General features: G+C 45.2%; 1 protein-coding gene across 3 annotated transcripts in view; it reads right to left on the bottom strand.

Annotated features, from left to right (window-relative positions):
* Positions 1-17,320, bottom strand: part of MTMR1 (myotubularin related protein 1) — a 60,066-nt gene that overhangs the window by 6,992 nt on the left and 35,754 nt on the right. For 2 of the 3 annotated variants that reach the window (XM_065916576.1, XM_065916575.1), the window contains 4 exons: positions 11,153-11,338; positions 9,971-10,177; positions 6,618-6,710; positions 1,660-1,773 (listed from right to left, as the gene is read on the bottom strand). In XM_065916576.1, coding sequence (XP_065772648.1) covers positions 1,660-1,773; positions 6,618-6,710; positions 9,971-10,177; positions 11,153-11,338 — 600 coding nt within the window. The remainder of the gene's footprint in view (positions 1-1,659; positions 1,774-6,617; positions 6,711-9,970; positions 10,178-11,152; positions 11,339-17,320) is intronic. The other variant, XM_065916578.1, reaches the window with a different exon arrangement.

Here is a 17,320-nt window from a genome sequence, read left to right on the forward strand (position 1 = left end):
ACAGAACCTTGAACATAAACATTCACAGCAGCAGTATTTATAAGAACCCAAAGTAGAAACAACCCAAATGTCTATCTGCTAGTGACTGGATAAACAAATGGTCTCTCCATACAGTGGAATATTATTCACTCATAAAAAGGGGATGAGACACTGGTATATGCTAATTATCCATGATCTTTGAGAACAGTATGCTTAGTGAAATAAGCCAGACACAGGAAGACAAATACCATATGATTCAATTTATATGAAATATCCAGAAGAGGTGAATCCACAAAGACCGAAAGTAGATTAGCGGTGGTGACTGGGGCTGGGGGGAGGGGGACTGGGGAGTGTCTGCTAATGGGTATGAGATTTATTTTTGGGGGGGAATGAGAATTTTATGAAATTAGATGGTGGTGATGATTACACACTGAATATACTAAAACCCACTGAATGGTCCACTTTAAAGGAATTAATTGAAAAAAAAATAAAGGGATTAATTGTATGGTATGTAAATTATATCTCGAGAGGTGATTTTTTTAGAGAGTACATTTTGATTTAAAAAAAAAAAGATAAGGCCAAAAGAGTTTAAATTCGACATATGAACTATATTCTTCTGTTGATTTTTTTTTTCTTTAAAAATAGCTTTATTGAGATAAGTCACATGTCATTGAATTCAGTCTTTTTGAATTCCTTTAGACCTGTAGGAATGTGGATTTGATCCTGACGTCAGTGGGAAGCCACAGGGAGGTTTCAGGCAGAGGCCAGGAACGTGATGGGACTGGAGTTGGGGAAAGCCCATCTGGTTGCTGTGTTTAGACTGAGTGTGGAGGTCAGAACTGCAGACCTTTTCTGGGTAGCTCATTTCTGGGTAGCTGCCTCAGTCCAGATGCAAGACTAGGGGTGGGGGGGCTTCAACACGCTTGGAGCAGTGAGAAGTGGCCAGATTACAAATCCATCCTGGGGAGAGGGCTGCCAGCACTCACTGAGGGACTGAATGTGGCAGCTGGGGTGGATGGGCAGAGGTGGTACTGAGTGGGATGCAAAAGAGAGAGAAACAGGAAAACAGCATTTAGATCCCTGAGATGGACGAAATCACCTAGAGAGAGAACAAGAGGAGGACCAGGGCCTGTTCAAGTGACTCCAAGTTTAGAGATGGATTAAAAGGGAAAAGACTGGATGGGGAAGGCCAGAAAGGTAGGGGAGAACCATAGAGGGTGTGGGGTGAGGGAGTTGTCAGCTGTTGGGAAGCTGCTAAGAGAGGGGTATGTGGGCACCAGGGACCTGCTCTTTTCTCCTAAGTTCTCGAATATTCTACCAGGAAGAAGTCCTTTTCTCTGAACCAGAGGACACTCTTGAAACTGCCTTCTCCCAGTGCTTCCTCACTTTTGATCATCTCTGTCTTTTACCCCTAAGTGAGGAGAAAAGGAAGAGGTAAATCTAATGGAGAAGCTTGAAGGGAAGCAAGTTGAGCTTGCTACCTTAAGAGAAGGGGTTAGAAGATTAGACACAGGCACTGGGGCTGGTGAACCCTGGGAGGGCATTTAGTGCCAGCCCTCCATTTACAGACAACAGAGGGTGAGACCCAGTGTTCTCTCCATTCAGCCCCCCTTCTACAGTGGCATGTAAGGGACAAGGCCCTCCAGCAGTCAGGAAAACCAGGGGATATAATACACTTACCTCTTTGAGTCGTTGCTGTTCACAGTTGCACAAGAAAGTTCCAAAGAGACAACTATAAAGGTGATCCAAAATTGTAATCAAGAAGAGCTCATTAAACTCGAATGCTGAAGGAAACTTAAATGGAGAGAGAAATAAGGTTTAGTTTTGAAGTTCAAATTCTAGAACAAACTGGTCAAAGGCTGCTAAGCCACAACTTGGAATATAGTCAAGGATGAAAAGGACAACTGGCCCATGTAGAACTTAATTAGCTATAGTTTCCAGCTCAAACTTATAGGTCTGGCAGAGAAACAATCTGAAGCAACAAAAACTGGTGTGCTTTTTCAGTGCCTAAGAAAGCTTATGGGGCTTCCATTTCTTGCCATGATGATAGAAGAGACTGCATTCACCCTTCTTCCAGAAACAACTAGAGAGCGGGACACTTGGCAGGGCCATGGGACTGTGATGACTCCCCAGCCCAGAATGGAAACCAGTGAGATAAGTCCTACTGTTGTCCTAGCTTCCCTTTTGGGGGCACATTCTGAGTGAAGAAAGTGGGGGGGGGGTGGTCCCAGGGAATCGATTCAAGAAGAAATACAATGTCTTGGCAGTATATAATGTAAAAGGAGCAACATCACATGACCAAGTGGGGTTTGTCTCAGGAATGCAAGGCTGGTTTAAGATTTGAAGATCAAAGTTACTAAAAAAATCTATTATAGTAATTTACTATATTGTGGCTCAGCTGGTAAAGAATCCACCTGCAAAGTGGGAGACCTGGGTTCAATCCCTGGGTTGGGAAGATTCCCTGGAGAAGGGAAAGGCTACGGACTGCAGTATTCTGGCCTGGAGAATTCCATGGACTAATAAGTCCATGGGGTCGCAAAGAGTTGGACACAACTGAGCGACTTTCACTTTCACTATACTAACAGAACACAGAAGAAAACCACATGATCCTCTCAGTTGCCATCTTAGCTTATTCTTCATGGGGCTTAGCACAATTCCAGCAAAGAATGACCATTGCCAAGAGGTTCTAGCCAGTAGCTGACATTTAGGAGCCATGATGGAGATGCTCTGCAAATGGTAACAACAGTCCTAGCTATAGGTATGTACTGGGAGCTGACCTTGTACCAGAATTCTAATTTAAAAACATACTGAAATATTCATCACCTATTCAATGAAACAAGGCCAGTTAGAACAAAACCAAATAGAACTACCCAGCATATTTTTGTGTGTCAAGTGTACTTTAAAGATCTATTCCCTAATCAGAGATGTTTGCACACTATCGCAACTAATTATGTCATCTGTAGAGTGACAACCAGGGTCACCGATAGAAAGTTTATTTTTGAAGCTTATCTTTAGTACTTTACTAGGCCAGAGACAAGCTTCTCAATTAGAAACAATGGTCAACACAGCATTGTCCAGACTCCATCAAAATTTGTTATCTTCCTCACTAGGCAAGCAGAAGTTCTGCTCAGCTGCCCTATATTAAGACTTGCCTCTTTCTACATTAAGGACTGCTCTCAGAGAAACACACAACTCTCTTCTAGGGAGCCCCATCAAAATATCACTTCTTTAGAAACCTCTGAAAACTAGCTATGGATATTGTTCTATGTTCTTAGAGGAACTAAATCAATGATGAACTAAATCAAATAAATCAGGTCAAAATGTTAAATATAGCTCCTGGTTAATCCTGTCTCAGTCTTTAAGGTTGCTCCTTGCAACTCTATAAATGGCCTCACGTTCCAAATAGCTATCTTTTAAAAGGCCAAGTACATTGTGTCAATTCTTCCTAATATTTTTCCATGAAGCTTGGTTATATTCTATTAAGTTATTGGCACCAAGAAATTTATGAATTTTAAGCAAAATATAAGTTATGTATATTCTGAAGCTTTATTAAATAAAGGATAAAAATGGAAGGCCTGTATTTCATTTTCAAACATTTAAAAATACACATTTACCAATAGCACAGCAGAGCTTCTACTGACATATTTTTGAAGTCATATGAGTCTTTATTCCTAACCCTGAGCCCGCAATCTGGATCTGGGAACTTGGTTCAGGGTGTTCTGTCGCCACCAACTGCAAGCCTTACTCTGGTCAAGTGGGTGGGGAGCAGGTGCGGGAGGTCAGGGTGGGTGGGCTCAGCCCATGCCCTTCAGCACCCACATCTACTCAGGTTTGCTCAGGAGTGCTCTTCATTTCCAAAGGGCACAGTGGTGGGAAACATTTCATCAGTGGAAGTATCGACCTCTAGAGTGATAACAAACAAAAGAGTAAGCCTCTGGGATTCACAGTTGTTTTGACCTCTTCTGGAAGCTATACCATATACTTTAAAAAGTGTGGTCTCTGCACCTCTTGAAGGACAAAAACATCAACAATGATTAAACTGATCCAAAAGGGTAAAAAATTCTGTTCAACTGGGGTTATTGCAGAATGTCTTTGAGACTGTTGTCTGCTGCTGCTGCTAAGTCACTTCAGTCGTGTCCGACTCTGTGTGACCCCATAGACGGCAGCCCACCAGGCTCCCCTGTCTCTGGGATTCTCCAGGCAAGAACACTGGAGTGGGTTGCCATTTCCTTCTCCAATGCATGAAAGTAAAAAGTGAAAGTGAAATCGCTCGGTTGTGTCCGACTCCTAGCGACCCCATGGACTGCAGCCTACCAGGCTCCTCCGTCCATGGGATTTTCCAGGTAAGAGTACTGGAGTGGGGTGCCATTGCCTTCTCTGAGACTGTTGTCTACAGTCCTTCGATTACTTTTTCCCTCAATTCCTTTCATATCAGTTTGTGCACACAGACTAGCTCATTTTATTCTGAGGTGTCTAAAAACATTACACTGACATAGCTGATTTAGCAGTAGGAAACCTAAAAATAAATTAATCTTGTCACATTAATGCAACTTTTCTAACAAGCTGCATACCTCATTCACTTGTGACTTTAGATCACTTTAGATCACTTGTGACTTTAGACTGATCATTGGTGTGTCTCATTCTAACAATGTTATTTTAAAAGAAATTAATTATACAGATTTCACGGATGGAATCTTAAGAGGCATCTGAAATCTTCTAACCCAAACCCCTCATTTTCTTAAAAATCCAGTAAACATTACAAAAATTATATAGATTAGACATGAAAATAGGTACTAAGCAATATGAATAATGGAAGTCAGTTGGAAGATGTCTCTCACACACTCTTTGTCTAGGCTTTTGGGAGGAATAAGCTACTTCACATTTACAAAATTTGGGTTGATCTCTTCAGAAACATCAGAATTATCTTCTGTGTTCAACCATTTTATGTACTTTTTCTAAATGTAGTTCATACCTTCTAGTCTTAACCTGAATGTAACCATCATCTACTTTTGTTGCTGACTTGGCATCAATATAAACAGCAAGTACATGGCACTACAAAACAGTCAGACTTCAGGCCAGCCCCCATGCCTCTTGAGTATGTGTTTGCCATTACTTGTTACTCATACCATCGGGTGCCTACCTCTGAGACAAGCCTTCTTTCCATGCCCCAGCCCTCTAGCTAATTGGGTGCCATGAATCAGCTGGGAACTGGCACATAGATAAGGCAAGAGCCCAGTCAGCTTGGGGAAGCTAGTTTTAAAACAATCAACCTCAGTATGCTGTTCTAAGGGAGGGCCTGAGGACTCTGTGAAATCTACTTTGGCTGCTTAGAACACCACCCCACCGCAGTTTTTCTCGAATTGCCATTCTCTCATCATTCCTGCTACTCTAGCAGCACAGCCTGGGAGTTTGTTGGAAATGCAGAGTCTCAGGCTCTTCCTTGGACCCACGAATTAGAACTGTGTTTTGGTAAGACTTCCAGGGGATCTGTGTGCACCATGAAAGTTGAGCAGAATCCCTGGAGGGCTTCTGAAACAGAGTGCTGCCTGCCACCCAGTGTCACAGGTCTGGGGCAGGGCCTGAAAACCTGCATCTCTCAGTACCCGGGAGGCTGAGGCTACTGGCCTCAGGACTGCACCGGGAATCACTTGTCAGGGTTACTGGTCCTCTCAGAAGCACCTGGGGGACTTTTAAGCAGCACACACACCCCAAAGAAGGGTCTCCAGGGCTGGGGCTCAAGCAAGCGCATCTTTGCTAGGAGACAGTCCTCCCCACATGCCTAAAGCAGCCAAGGCCAGACCTCCAGCTCAACAGGAAGGCGAGAGCCCAGGCCATGCTTTACCATCCTCCCTTCCCCATGATCCCATCCAAGCAGGTACTTGGGAGGGCTCTGTCTTTTGCTTACTCTCTCCCTCCCCTCAGTCCCTCTCACCACATCTCTGCCTCTATTTCTGTTTCCCTCCTTTCTCTCTCTTTGGTGCACTGGCCTCGCTCTCTGACTCTGATTCCAGGTCCATTTCTCTGGCACCACATCCTATGATGAGGATCAGATCCTAAGCTCGGGTTCTGATGTTGGAGATGAGGGAAGAAACAGCACATGTCTTCTGGCCGAGTAGCTTGGGGAAGGGGGAACCCTGCATGGGTAATGAATGACAGGACACTTGGCAGCCTCCCATCTGCCCCTGGTCCTGGGACACTCCCTTCCCTCCACACCGAGGGGTGGGAGGGGCTGTGGCCTGGGGCTGGGTATGGAGGGCCCTGGATTCCCTGGTCTCCACCCCTTTGTTCAGTCACATCCCCATTTCCAACACCTGGGAATCTTCCAGCATCTGCTCACCCTGACAGAGGGGGCAGGTGAAAGAAAGAGTAGAACGGAGGGCAGGGGCAGCTGCTGGACAGTATGACCGACAAAAAACCATATGCACAACAAAAGCACCTTTTGGTATAAAGTAGGTTGTTTCCAATTTTATACTTATATTTCTAAGTCATTAGAATCAAACTGAGTTAAATAACAAAAGGGGTCATATTTAATACACACACAATCTTCACTTTGAACATGAAATTAAAGTTTGTCTTCAACCTTAAGATTATGTTTGGATCAGGATATAAAGGTCAGAAATGGACTTGAAACCCCTCACCTGTCTCGTCATTTGCCAGACACAGTCAATAAACTGAAGGAATATAGGGGATCGGTCAGCATCTGCATGGTTGTCATTGCCATGGCCCACTCGCTGAAGAGAATCAAGAGGTTAAACAATTTAATGTATGTCATGGTCCTCTCAGAAGTCACTTTAAATTGCCTAATGGCAAGAAGCATGTCTCTTTTATATGTCCCAAGGCCCAACAGAATTCCTGGCACATAAAAGGCTCTCAGAAATGTTAATTGCACTGAATTGACTTCCATTACTTTTAGGAAACAAAATTTCAGTTTACATGTTGATTGTTTTATAATTTTGCTTTAATATAGTTGAGATCAACAAGTTATAAGCAAATGGCCAGTCAACTTTGCACTCCAAGTGACGGGGTCAACCCCAGCCACCACACTGAGTGCTCCTTGTCAGCCTGGGATGGCAATTAGCAGCTCACACAGCACATTATGATGGTCATTTTCTCCACAAGTGTAGTTTTTCTCCCCCATTTTTCACAAATGTCAGAAAGTCTGAGAATCAAAATAACAATTAGCAATCTACAAGTTTAAGCCAATGCTGCATGACTCAGACAACCTCAAAATCTCACTCTTGAAATGCGAATGGGGGTCCTCACAGCAGGCCATGGTAGTATCTCTCAATTTTTATTCTTCTAGTTTCAAGATATAATTGACATCCAGCATTGTATGTCATACTTTTACATATTTTTGAAGATGTTAATAGATTCATGTTAAAAGGTAAAAGATAATTTCAAACACATTAAATAGGACTGAAACAACACTGGAAATGTCAACTGAAAAGACCATCCAGGAGTGAGCATTCTAACAGAAACTTCAAGTAATTTGGTGACTAAGCAAAAGGATGAGAAAGTTATGAAGATACAAGGCAATCACCACACAGGAAGAGTGACAAATACTGGGCCTATGAAACCACTACTAGGAAAGACAGAAAACAAATGACCAAGTCAACAATGAACATCTCAGAGGAAGTGTACTGCCTTCTTTTTTTAAAAAGACATTTTAATTGTAAGTGAAATATGCATATGAAATTTACCATTGTAACCATCTTAAGTGTATAGTTTAGTGGTGTTAAGTACATTTACACTGTTGTACAAATATCACCAGCATCTGTCTCCAGGAGTTCCAAAACAAAAACTAGCTGGCTGACTCCCAGCTACTGGGAGTAGGCTCACCTCAACAAGGGAGTTATAAGGAGGAAATAATATTTTAGTGAGTTGTCTGGATTAATACATGAAGGACATTACAGAATTGAAGTGTTGATATTTAAGCATTTTTATTCTCTTAATAGCCATATGATCTTTTAGAGTAATAACCAGAAGTCAGTTTTATTTTGTTTACTGGATTTTTCTTAACAGCTAGTATAATTCACAATTATGGACATTTAAGAAAGTTACTACACTTGCAAATGATTGACTGACTCCCTATTCCCCTCCCCCAGTCCTTGGCTCCCCTCATCTTCCTTGGTCTCTACAGATTTGACTGCTCTAGATACTTCGTATGCACAGAATCATGCTATTTGTCCTTTTGCACTGGCTTCTTTCCTTTAACATAATGTCCTCATAATTCATTCACATTATAGCTGGTGTCAGAATTTCATTCCCTATGAAAGCTAAATAACATTCCACTGTGTGGATAGACCACACTCTGTTTACCCCTTCATTTGTCGATGGATACTGGGTTGCTTCCACCTTTGGGCTATTAGTGAATTGTGCTGCTATGAACATGGGTGTGCAAATAAGTGTTTGAGTTTGTTTTCACTTCCTTGGGGTATATACTCAGAAGCAGAATTGCTGGATCATATGGCAACTCTATTTTTAATTTTTGAGGCACTGCCATACTGTTTTCCAGAGTAGCTGCATGCATTGCCTTATTTCTGTACTTCTCTATAATTTGTGGAAACTGCCCCTGTATTTAAGGCACATGGGGAAGTTTTTCACTGACAGTTCACAATTTAAGATTTGTTCTTTCCCTTAATAGATAAGCACTGAACTCTTACAGTGCATGCAAGGCATCCCTCCTCCCAGCCCTCAGGATTTAAGGCAGTTTGATGGTATCCAGTAGAGGTACCTGGGGTACCAAGACACATGGGACACATGTGATAAATCAATAATTCACTTGTGGTCTAGTCACAGGAGAAGACCTGTAAATAACAAGGAAAAAAAGTGTGCCTGGAACTTCCTAGTCTGAAATGGGTATGGTGGGTCCATAGAATAAGTGAGCATCCCAGGATGGGCTATGAGAGGGAGCTAGGCGGGAAAGTCATGAGTCACAGTCCTGGAGGAAGTCTCTTTTGAGATAAAGCTTGAAAGACAAGCTTCCAACTGGCCAGGGGTAGATTCTATTAGAAGAAGTGGTGAGGGGGTGGAGGCAGAGTGAGGATGCCGTAAGTAGAGGAGCATGGTTGAGACAAGGGGAGGAAATCTGGGCACAGAAACACCAGGTATGTGTATGCACAGAGGAAAGGCAGCGTGAAGACATAGCAAGAAGGCAGCCATCTACAAGCCAAGGAGAGAGAGCTATCAGGAACCACCAATCCTGACAGAACCTTGATCTTGGCCTTCCAGCCTCCAGAATGATGACAATGAATTCCTGTTAAGCCACCCAGTCTTGTGGTACTTTGTCTGGTAAAATCTTATACACCAGTGTTCACAGCAGCATCATTCACCAAAAGGTAGAAACAACCCAAATGTCCATCAACAGGTAAATAAATAAAATGCAGTATAGCCACACAATGGAATTCAGCCACGAAAAGGAGTTAAAATCTGATAGATGCTATAACATGGATAAACCTTGAAAACACTGTGCTTAGTGATATAAGCCAGTCGTAGAGAGACAAATAATGTATGACTCCACTTATGTCAGGAATCTACAGTAGGCAAATTCAGGGAGATGGAAAGCAGATTAGTGGGTGTCAAAGGCAGGGAGAGGGAAATGAGGAATGACTGCTTAATGTGTATAGAGTTTCCTTTTGGGCGTGATGAAAATGTTTTGGAACTACAGAGAGATGGTGGTTGCACAACACTGTGAAAGCACTAAACGCCACTGAACTACATATTTTAAGATGGTTGATTCTATGCTATATGAATTTTACCTCAATTTTTAAAATAAAAAAAAAAAGGCATACTGACACGGAAAACAAAGACTGCACTACCAGAGACATATTAATACAATGCTGATGTCTATAGTATTCTCTTATGGCAATTCAGTTCTCAGAGCACAAAGCCCTTGTGTATGTGTATCTGTGTGTGTGTATATGAGATATGTGATATGCATGTGCATATGATGGAACAACAGTGAAACGTGCACCTCACCGTCTCAACTCACCAGTGCAAACCTATGTCCAAAGCTTATCCACTCCTTTTCTATGAGAGCCTCGAATCCTTTAATAGTGCGGTAATAACTGTCCAACATCAGCATGGCCAGAGACGTCAGCTGGGCTGTTCGGTCCCAGCCATCACTGCAGTGCACCACGACTGAGGTCTTCCCGGATTCTACTTTATCAGCAATTCTTACTGCCCCAGCAAGAAGCATCTTCAAAAAAGAAGGCGCATTAAATCAGGCAACATTTAATTTCTATTACAGCAAAAAGTTCCCTGGTGGCTTAGTGGTAAAGAATTCACCTGCCAATGCAGGAGACCTGGGTTCGATCTCTGAGTTGGGAAGATCCCCTGGAGAAGGGCATGGCAACCCACTCCAGTATTCTTGCCTGGAGAATCCCATGGACAGAGTAGCCTGGTGGGCTATAGTCCGTGGGGTTGCAAAGAGTTGGACAAGACTTAGTGACTAAAGAACAACAATAAGAACAACACAGCAAAAATAATTCTGTGGAGAACACTGGAAGGTCAAGTCAATAAACAAACAATGGAATCAATTTAAGAATCTCTAGGAAACATTAGTCGGAGAAGGCAATGGCACCCCACTCCAGTACTCCTGTCTGGAAAATCCCATGGATGGAGGAGCCTGGTGGGCTGCAGTCCATGGGTTTGCGAAGAGTCGGACACGACTGAACAACTTCACTTTCACTTTTCACTTTCATGCACTGGAAAAGGAAATGGCAACCCACTCCATTGTTCTTGCCTGGAGAATCCCAGGGACGGGGGAGCCTGGTGGGCTGCTGTCTATGGGATCGCATAGAGTCAGACCCGACTGAAGTAACTTAGCAGCAGGAAACATTAGTATCCTGGTGGAGGTGGGGGGTGGAAACTTACGCTAAGGAAAAACTACACTAGTAAATAGGGTCCTTTACCAAAGGGCCACAAAGTACTTTAAAAACCTGATGTGAGGAAAGTATCATCCCTTTCTATTATGTCACAGGAGTACCTCAACAAAGACCACAGTTTGGACGCTGCCCATGCAAACTATGAAAGCCCAAGCACACAGCAAAGATGCACTCATTTGCAATGCTGGGAAGCCACCTGAAGAGAGACACAGATAGCTCAACTGCCATCCGCAGAGAAGGCTTAAGCAGAAGGTGGGGAAGGGCGGGCCCTCGGGCCCTCCCCGTACCCGAATGTACTCTAGCCAGTGGGTCCCGTCCACGTTGGACAGCCAGCGTGCCTCATCGATGGCCGGGTATGCAATCTCCTTCAGTTTTCGCAGCGACTCTCTCATGACGTGAATGTTGTGAATCTCCAGGAACATGAGTTCAGCGTTTGGGTAGGCACTTTCACTTTCATAGCCCCCACCCTTTGCCTGTGAAAACAAAAGACAGATGTCACTTCATCTCAGTGAATTTTTACTGTTCTTCCTAGTGCTGCCAGATAGAGGCCACTCATAAAGCCTCAGACTCATCTGTGTATCATAAGTCTCCTACATCCTCGTATGAGTTTCCCATGGTTGCTGAAAGAAAGTACCACCAGCTGAGTGGCTTAAAGTGACAGGAATGTCTTCTCTCTCAGTTCTGAAGGCTGGAACTCCAAAATCAAGGTACTGGCAGGCCCGTGCTCGCTCAGAACCCTCTTGGAGATGATCCTTCTTTGCCTCCTTCAGCATCTGGTGGCCCAAGATGTCCCTGGTTTATAGATACACTAACCTCTGGCCCATCTTCACATGGTCCTCTCCTTGGGTCAGTGTTTCTTCTTATAAGGATTAGTACACACCCTCATTCAATATGGGGGGCTTCCCTGGTAGCTCAGATGGTAAAGAATCTGCCCGCAATGCAGGAGACCCGGGTTTGATGACCTCCTCTTTTAACTTGATTACCCAATTACTTAATTTGCCAAGACCCTATTTCAAAGCTGGGCTTTAGCCACAGGTGCCAGGAGTTGGGACTTGAACACATAGTTTTTAAATGGAAACATAATTCGACCCACAACAATCTTCTATCATCTGTCAGCAGTTTTAAAATGATTAAAAATTGGATCTTATACAAGGTGAACTGGGTTTTAAAACCTTCTGCCATCTATCTAAATAAAAAAGTTGTACTACTGAAAAACTTCTGTACATAATAATTTGTAAATCTCAGTGAGATTTATTTAAGTAATTTAAGTAAAATAAAATGGAAATATAACAAAAAAGACAATATGGCTCACTCTTTGGTAATCTGATAACAAAATCTGGTCCATAATTAGCTTATACTTTGTAGAGGTCAACATCCAAAACACATCTGTTATAAGAATAAGTGAAAGTAAAAATGTTAGTCACTCAGTCGCGTCCAACTCTTTGTGACCCGATGGACTGTGGCCTACCAGGCTCCCTCTGTCCATGAATTCTGTATGCATGAATACTGGAGGGGGTTGCCATGCCCTTCTCCAGGGCATAGAGAAACTGAAACCCCAATACATTGCTGGTAAAAGTTAAAATTACGCAGTCTCTTTGGAAAAAGATTTGCCAGTTCCTCAAAAACTTAAACACAGAACTACCATAAGACCCAGAAATTCTAGCTCCCACAGAACTTTTTTTAAAAACAGGTATTCACGTGAAAACTTGTACGCAACAAACCATAGCCGCAATATCCACAATAGCTGCTGAAAGCAACCCAAATGTCCATCAATGAATGAGTGGAGAAACAAAGTGTGCTGTATGCTTACAATGGATTATTTGTCAGCTACACAAAGGAATGGAGTACTGATTTGTGCTACAACAGAGGAACCATAAAAACATCATGCCAAGTGAAAGCAGACAGGCACCTAAGACCACACACGGTATGAATCCATTTATATGAAGTGTTCAGAAGAAGGCAATACACATGGAAAGTTATTAGCAGTTGACATGGGTTGGGGAGAGGGGAGGATGGGGAGCAACTGCCAGTGGGCACAGGGTTTCCAGCTAAGGCTGTGGAAGCATTCTGGAATGAGACAGCGGTGACTGCTGCACAATACTGTCAAAAGACTGGAAGGCACTGAATTGTGAAATTTGTGATGGTTTCTGGAGGAGGAACACAGCATTGGGCTTTGGGTGATGCAGCTGTCTCAGGGAGCAGGATGCACAGCTCTGCAGCATGAATGAGGGGGCTGGGTGGTGGCTCGGGGTGTAGGTCCAGGGCTCAGGGCCAGTGTGTGTGGCCAGGAGAGCAGTCAAGGTCAGAGGAAGGCCAACATTCAGGGAATGCAGAGCAAACAAGACTGAGGATAGCAGCTGGAGACTGGAGGATAAAGAGAAAAGGGAAGAGAGTCTTTCGAAAATGAGAGGGTACTCAACTGCATCAAAAGCTCGTGAGATTTACAAGAAGGCACTTGGTGGCCTTACTGTAAACAGTCCAGGAACAGGAATGGCAGAGCCAGCTCCAAGGGGAAGGGGACAGGGACTGGGGAGGGCTTATCTACACAGATGGACAGACTTCCTGGGAGCCAGTTGGCATAGGAGCAGGCCGGGCAGAGCCGGCAGCAGTCAGGGGAGGACACAGGGGGCCCTCATTTCCAGGCCGTGGGGTGCAGTGGGATGTGGGCAGGTGGGGGCAGTTCCTGTCCAAGAGCTGGTGTGTTCTGTGCAGAAGCGAGCACAGCTAGCGGTCAGGGAGGAAAGGCACAGGGCCAGGCTGACCTGGCCCCTGGGGAGGAGGTGGGGAGCCCAGCCCTGAGCCTGGGGTTCTGCTCAGCAGTCCTGGCATGGCCCTGGGACAGGCAGGCAGCAAGGGGCAGGGGAGCATGCCTCCACCCAAGAGTGCAGAATAGGGGCTGCAAACACAACTGGTGGGGAAACAATAGCACAGAATGATGGAAGACTCTCTGAACACCCACTGCGGACAATGGAGCCTAGAGCCTAGTCCTGCCTGTGGGACACGGCGACGTTTTTCATAACAATACCCTTTGCACCCACTGAAGATGCTGCTGGTTGAGGGATTCAAGGCACAGGCCTTGGTGGCAGGAGCATGGGATTTATCATCCCAGCCCTGCCCCTCCCTCAGTAGCTCACCTTCTCTCTGCGCCTCAGATTTCTCACCTGAAATACTGCAGAGGCTCACTATGGGGATTAAATACTAACTAAATAAACTATCTAATGAAAGCTAATCTGTGCAAGGCTCAGCACCCCTTACCAACTACTTGGCACCTTTGTATTATAACCTCCCTCAGCACCTACCATGCAGAGCCTTGAGATGGGCAATGACTCAGACCTAGTCCTACCAAGGGAGCCTGGAGGCTGGGGCAGAGGCCCCATACCCAGTAAGTGCATGAGTGCAGAGGACACCTGCTTAGGGCTGGTGTTAACCAGAACTTAGTTAAAGCCAATTGGTTGCCTGAAAACTGATTACTAAAGCTCCAAATAAGGCAAATATCAATCAGAAAATGGGATCATGGGAGAAATAGAGCATGAGTGCCTACTCTGTGCCAGGACAGAGAGCAGGCACCTGGAGGTCTGGAGACAGAGGAGGGTAAGGAGAGTGAGAATGGAACTGTAGGTAAAGAGCAAATGAGTTAAGATGGCGGTGGTCAGGCAATGTCACCCCACAGACTCTTGATCTCAGCCCACGTTTTGTAAGTACATGGTTATGTAACAGCTGAGATAACTTAGAGCACTCTGCATGTGTGTCATGATGTACCCATTTGGCCATGGGCCACTCTTGCTCTGTAAACATATATAAGCTCCACCTGAAAAGCCCTTGTAGCTATGTTATGGCTGCATCTGTTGGGTCAACCATGAAAGAATATAGCATGTCTGGTGCTACGGCCACCACAGCCACCATTAGAGAATAAATATGTCTGCAGTTCCTACAGCTCCTTGAGTTTTCTTCCAGCTCACCCACTCACACCTTGGCTACCCTGGGTTCAGCAAACAATATGAATAGTGACACAATTGGCAGGCTGATACAGCGAGACAGGGCCCCACGTATACCCCAGCAGGAATGGAGGGAGAGGCTCAAACTTCTGGAAGACGTGATCCTGCTGGCCAGCCCTCCCTCTATGGGGGCAAAGCAAGGTTCCAGAGAGAAGCCAGCTATGTTGGGACACTGGTCCCCACTGGTCTCCAAGTCTCCAAGAGTCAGCTCACAGCAGTGGTGGCAGGGCCATCCTCAACCCTCAGGGAAAAACAAGAGTTACAGCCCTTGGGAAGGAGGTGGCTGAAGAATGGCTCAGGTTTCATGATTACAGGCCAGCTGCTCAGTGCCTAATGAAGGCTCTTCAACCACCAGATGCAGACCCTAGGCAGTGGGGAGGATTCTCATGTGAGAACATCAAAAGTTTCACAGAGGGCAGCCAACTCCCAAAGAGACTGGCAGGACAAGATTTCCACATACTCAGACACCAAAGGCCACACAGCTCCCCACTGCTGCAGACTGAGTGTTTGTATCCCTCCCAAAATCTCCATGTCAAACTGAATCCCCAGTGGGACTGCATTAGAAGATGAGGAAGGTGGAGCTCTGACAACAGGGACAGCGCCCTTCTAGGAAGAGACATGACAGAGTTCACCCCTTTCTGCTCTGGCAGTGTGAGGATACAGCAAGAACATGGCTCTCTACAAGTCAGGACATGGGCTCTCACCACTCACTAACTCTGCTGGCACCATGATTTTAGACTTCCAGCTTCCAGAGCTTTGAGAAATATGTGGTACTGTTTATAGCTACCCAGCCTATGATATTTAGTTATAACTGCCCAAGCTGACTAAGACACCCCTTCCTCTAATCTCCCCCAACACTCATCTGTTGGCATCTGGGACCTCTCCCTTCCCTTCACTGGGTTCCTGTATTACCCACCCCAGGCAGCATTTCAGGGGCCCTTGTGCCAGGCCCCTGCACCCGTGACCTACACTCCTTCAGTAACTTCATCCCCTCCCATCCAAGGCTGCAATCTCCACCTGACAGGCTACCAGGCCCCGGTCTCAAACTCCAACCTGACCTTTTTCTGAATTCCAGAACTGTATCCTCCCCACACAGGCTCCTCAACTTATAACAGCTTAAAATGAAATTCCTTCCCTTCCCTTTCACTTTCTCAAGAAGAAAGCTAACTTAAAGCTGACCTCCATAATGAAGTCGGGACTTCCGAATTAACATCCAGTGCCACTCCCCAGCAGGTCCCCCATGGAAAGATGGGTCCGCCCACCCGCCAACAGCTCTGTGTCCCAGCTGGGGAGCAGCTGTTGTGTGACGGCCCAGGTCTGGGGCTCTAGGTGTGTTCCGTACCCTCCAGTCCCTGCTGTGGAGGGGCAAGTCACACACTGAGTGAGGAATTGGCAGTGCGCTGAGGACTACAGAGAGAAAGAGCAGAGCACCCTGGCATGGGAGACCGCCCCTCACCTGGGGAGACTGCCCTGGGGAAGCGATGTTCCCACTGTGGTTGGACGGATGGGGCAGTGGTTAGGTACGTGTGTGGAGACTGGGAGATGGCACTGGGGTATGCTGAAGGAGCTGAAAGGTGCCTGCCACAGCTGGGATGTGGGCCTCAAAGGTGTGGCAAGGCTGGAAGGAAAGGGCCTTCAGCTTGGAAGGCTTCAGAGGCCTTGTTCAGAAATTGGTTGTCACTGCCTCAAGGCACTAGGGGTGCCCAGAGCTGGACCTCTAGAAAATCCCTCTGGCCAGGCTATGGAAAAAGGGTGGAAGGGAACCTCTACAGAGTACCAGCAAACTGAATCCAGCAGCATAGTAAGAAAATTATTCATCACGACCAAGTGTGACCTATCCTAGAAATGTGAGGGCTTGTATGAGTAACAGTACTAGGTGGCAGTAACAAAGCACCACAAAGCAGGTGCCCTAAAATGACACACTGATCCCCTCACAGCTCTGGAGGCTGGAAGACCAAGACTGAGTTATTGGCAGGGTTAGTTCCTTCCAGAGGCTCTGGCTTGCAGGGACTGTGGCAACTCTGGGGCCACTTGACATGTAGCTGCATGGCTCCAATCTCTGCCTTCATTGTCACGTGGCCATCTCCCCTGGGTCACTGACTCTACACGACCTTCTTATCAGGACACACATCATTGGATTTTAGGCCTACCCTAACCCAGTCTGACCCCATATTAACTAATTATATCTACAAAGAATTAATTATATCTACAATTTCAAAATAAGGTCCCATTCTGAGGTCCCAGAGGATCATGAATTTGGGGGACATGCTATTCATACCACTACATCAGTCAACATACAAAAATCAGCCAATGTATCGATAATACACCACATGACACAGAATGAAGGGGGAAAGTACATGATCAGATCTATTGATACAGAAAGGGCTTCTGAAAATCCAACATCCTTTCATGGTTTTTCATGATAAAACCATTCAACAAAAACCTAAGAACTGAGGGGAA

Source organism: Muntiacus reevesi, chromosome X, assembly GCF_963930625.1.
Source record: "Muntiacus reevesi chromosome X, mMunRee1.1, whole genome shotgun sequence".
Lineage (NCBI taxonomy): Eukaryota > Metazoa > Chordata > Mammalia > Artiodactyla > Cervidae > Muntiacus > Muntiacus reevesi.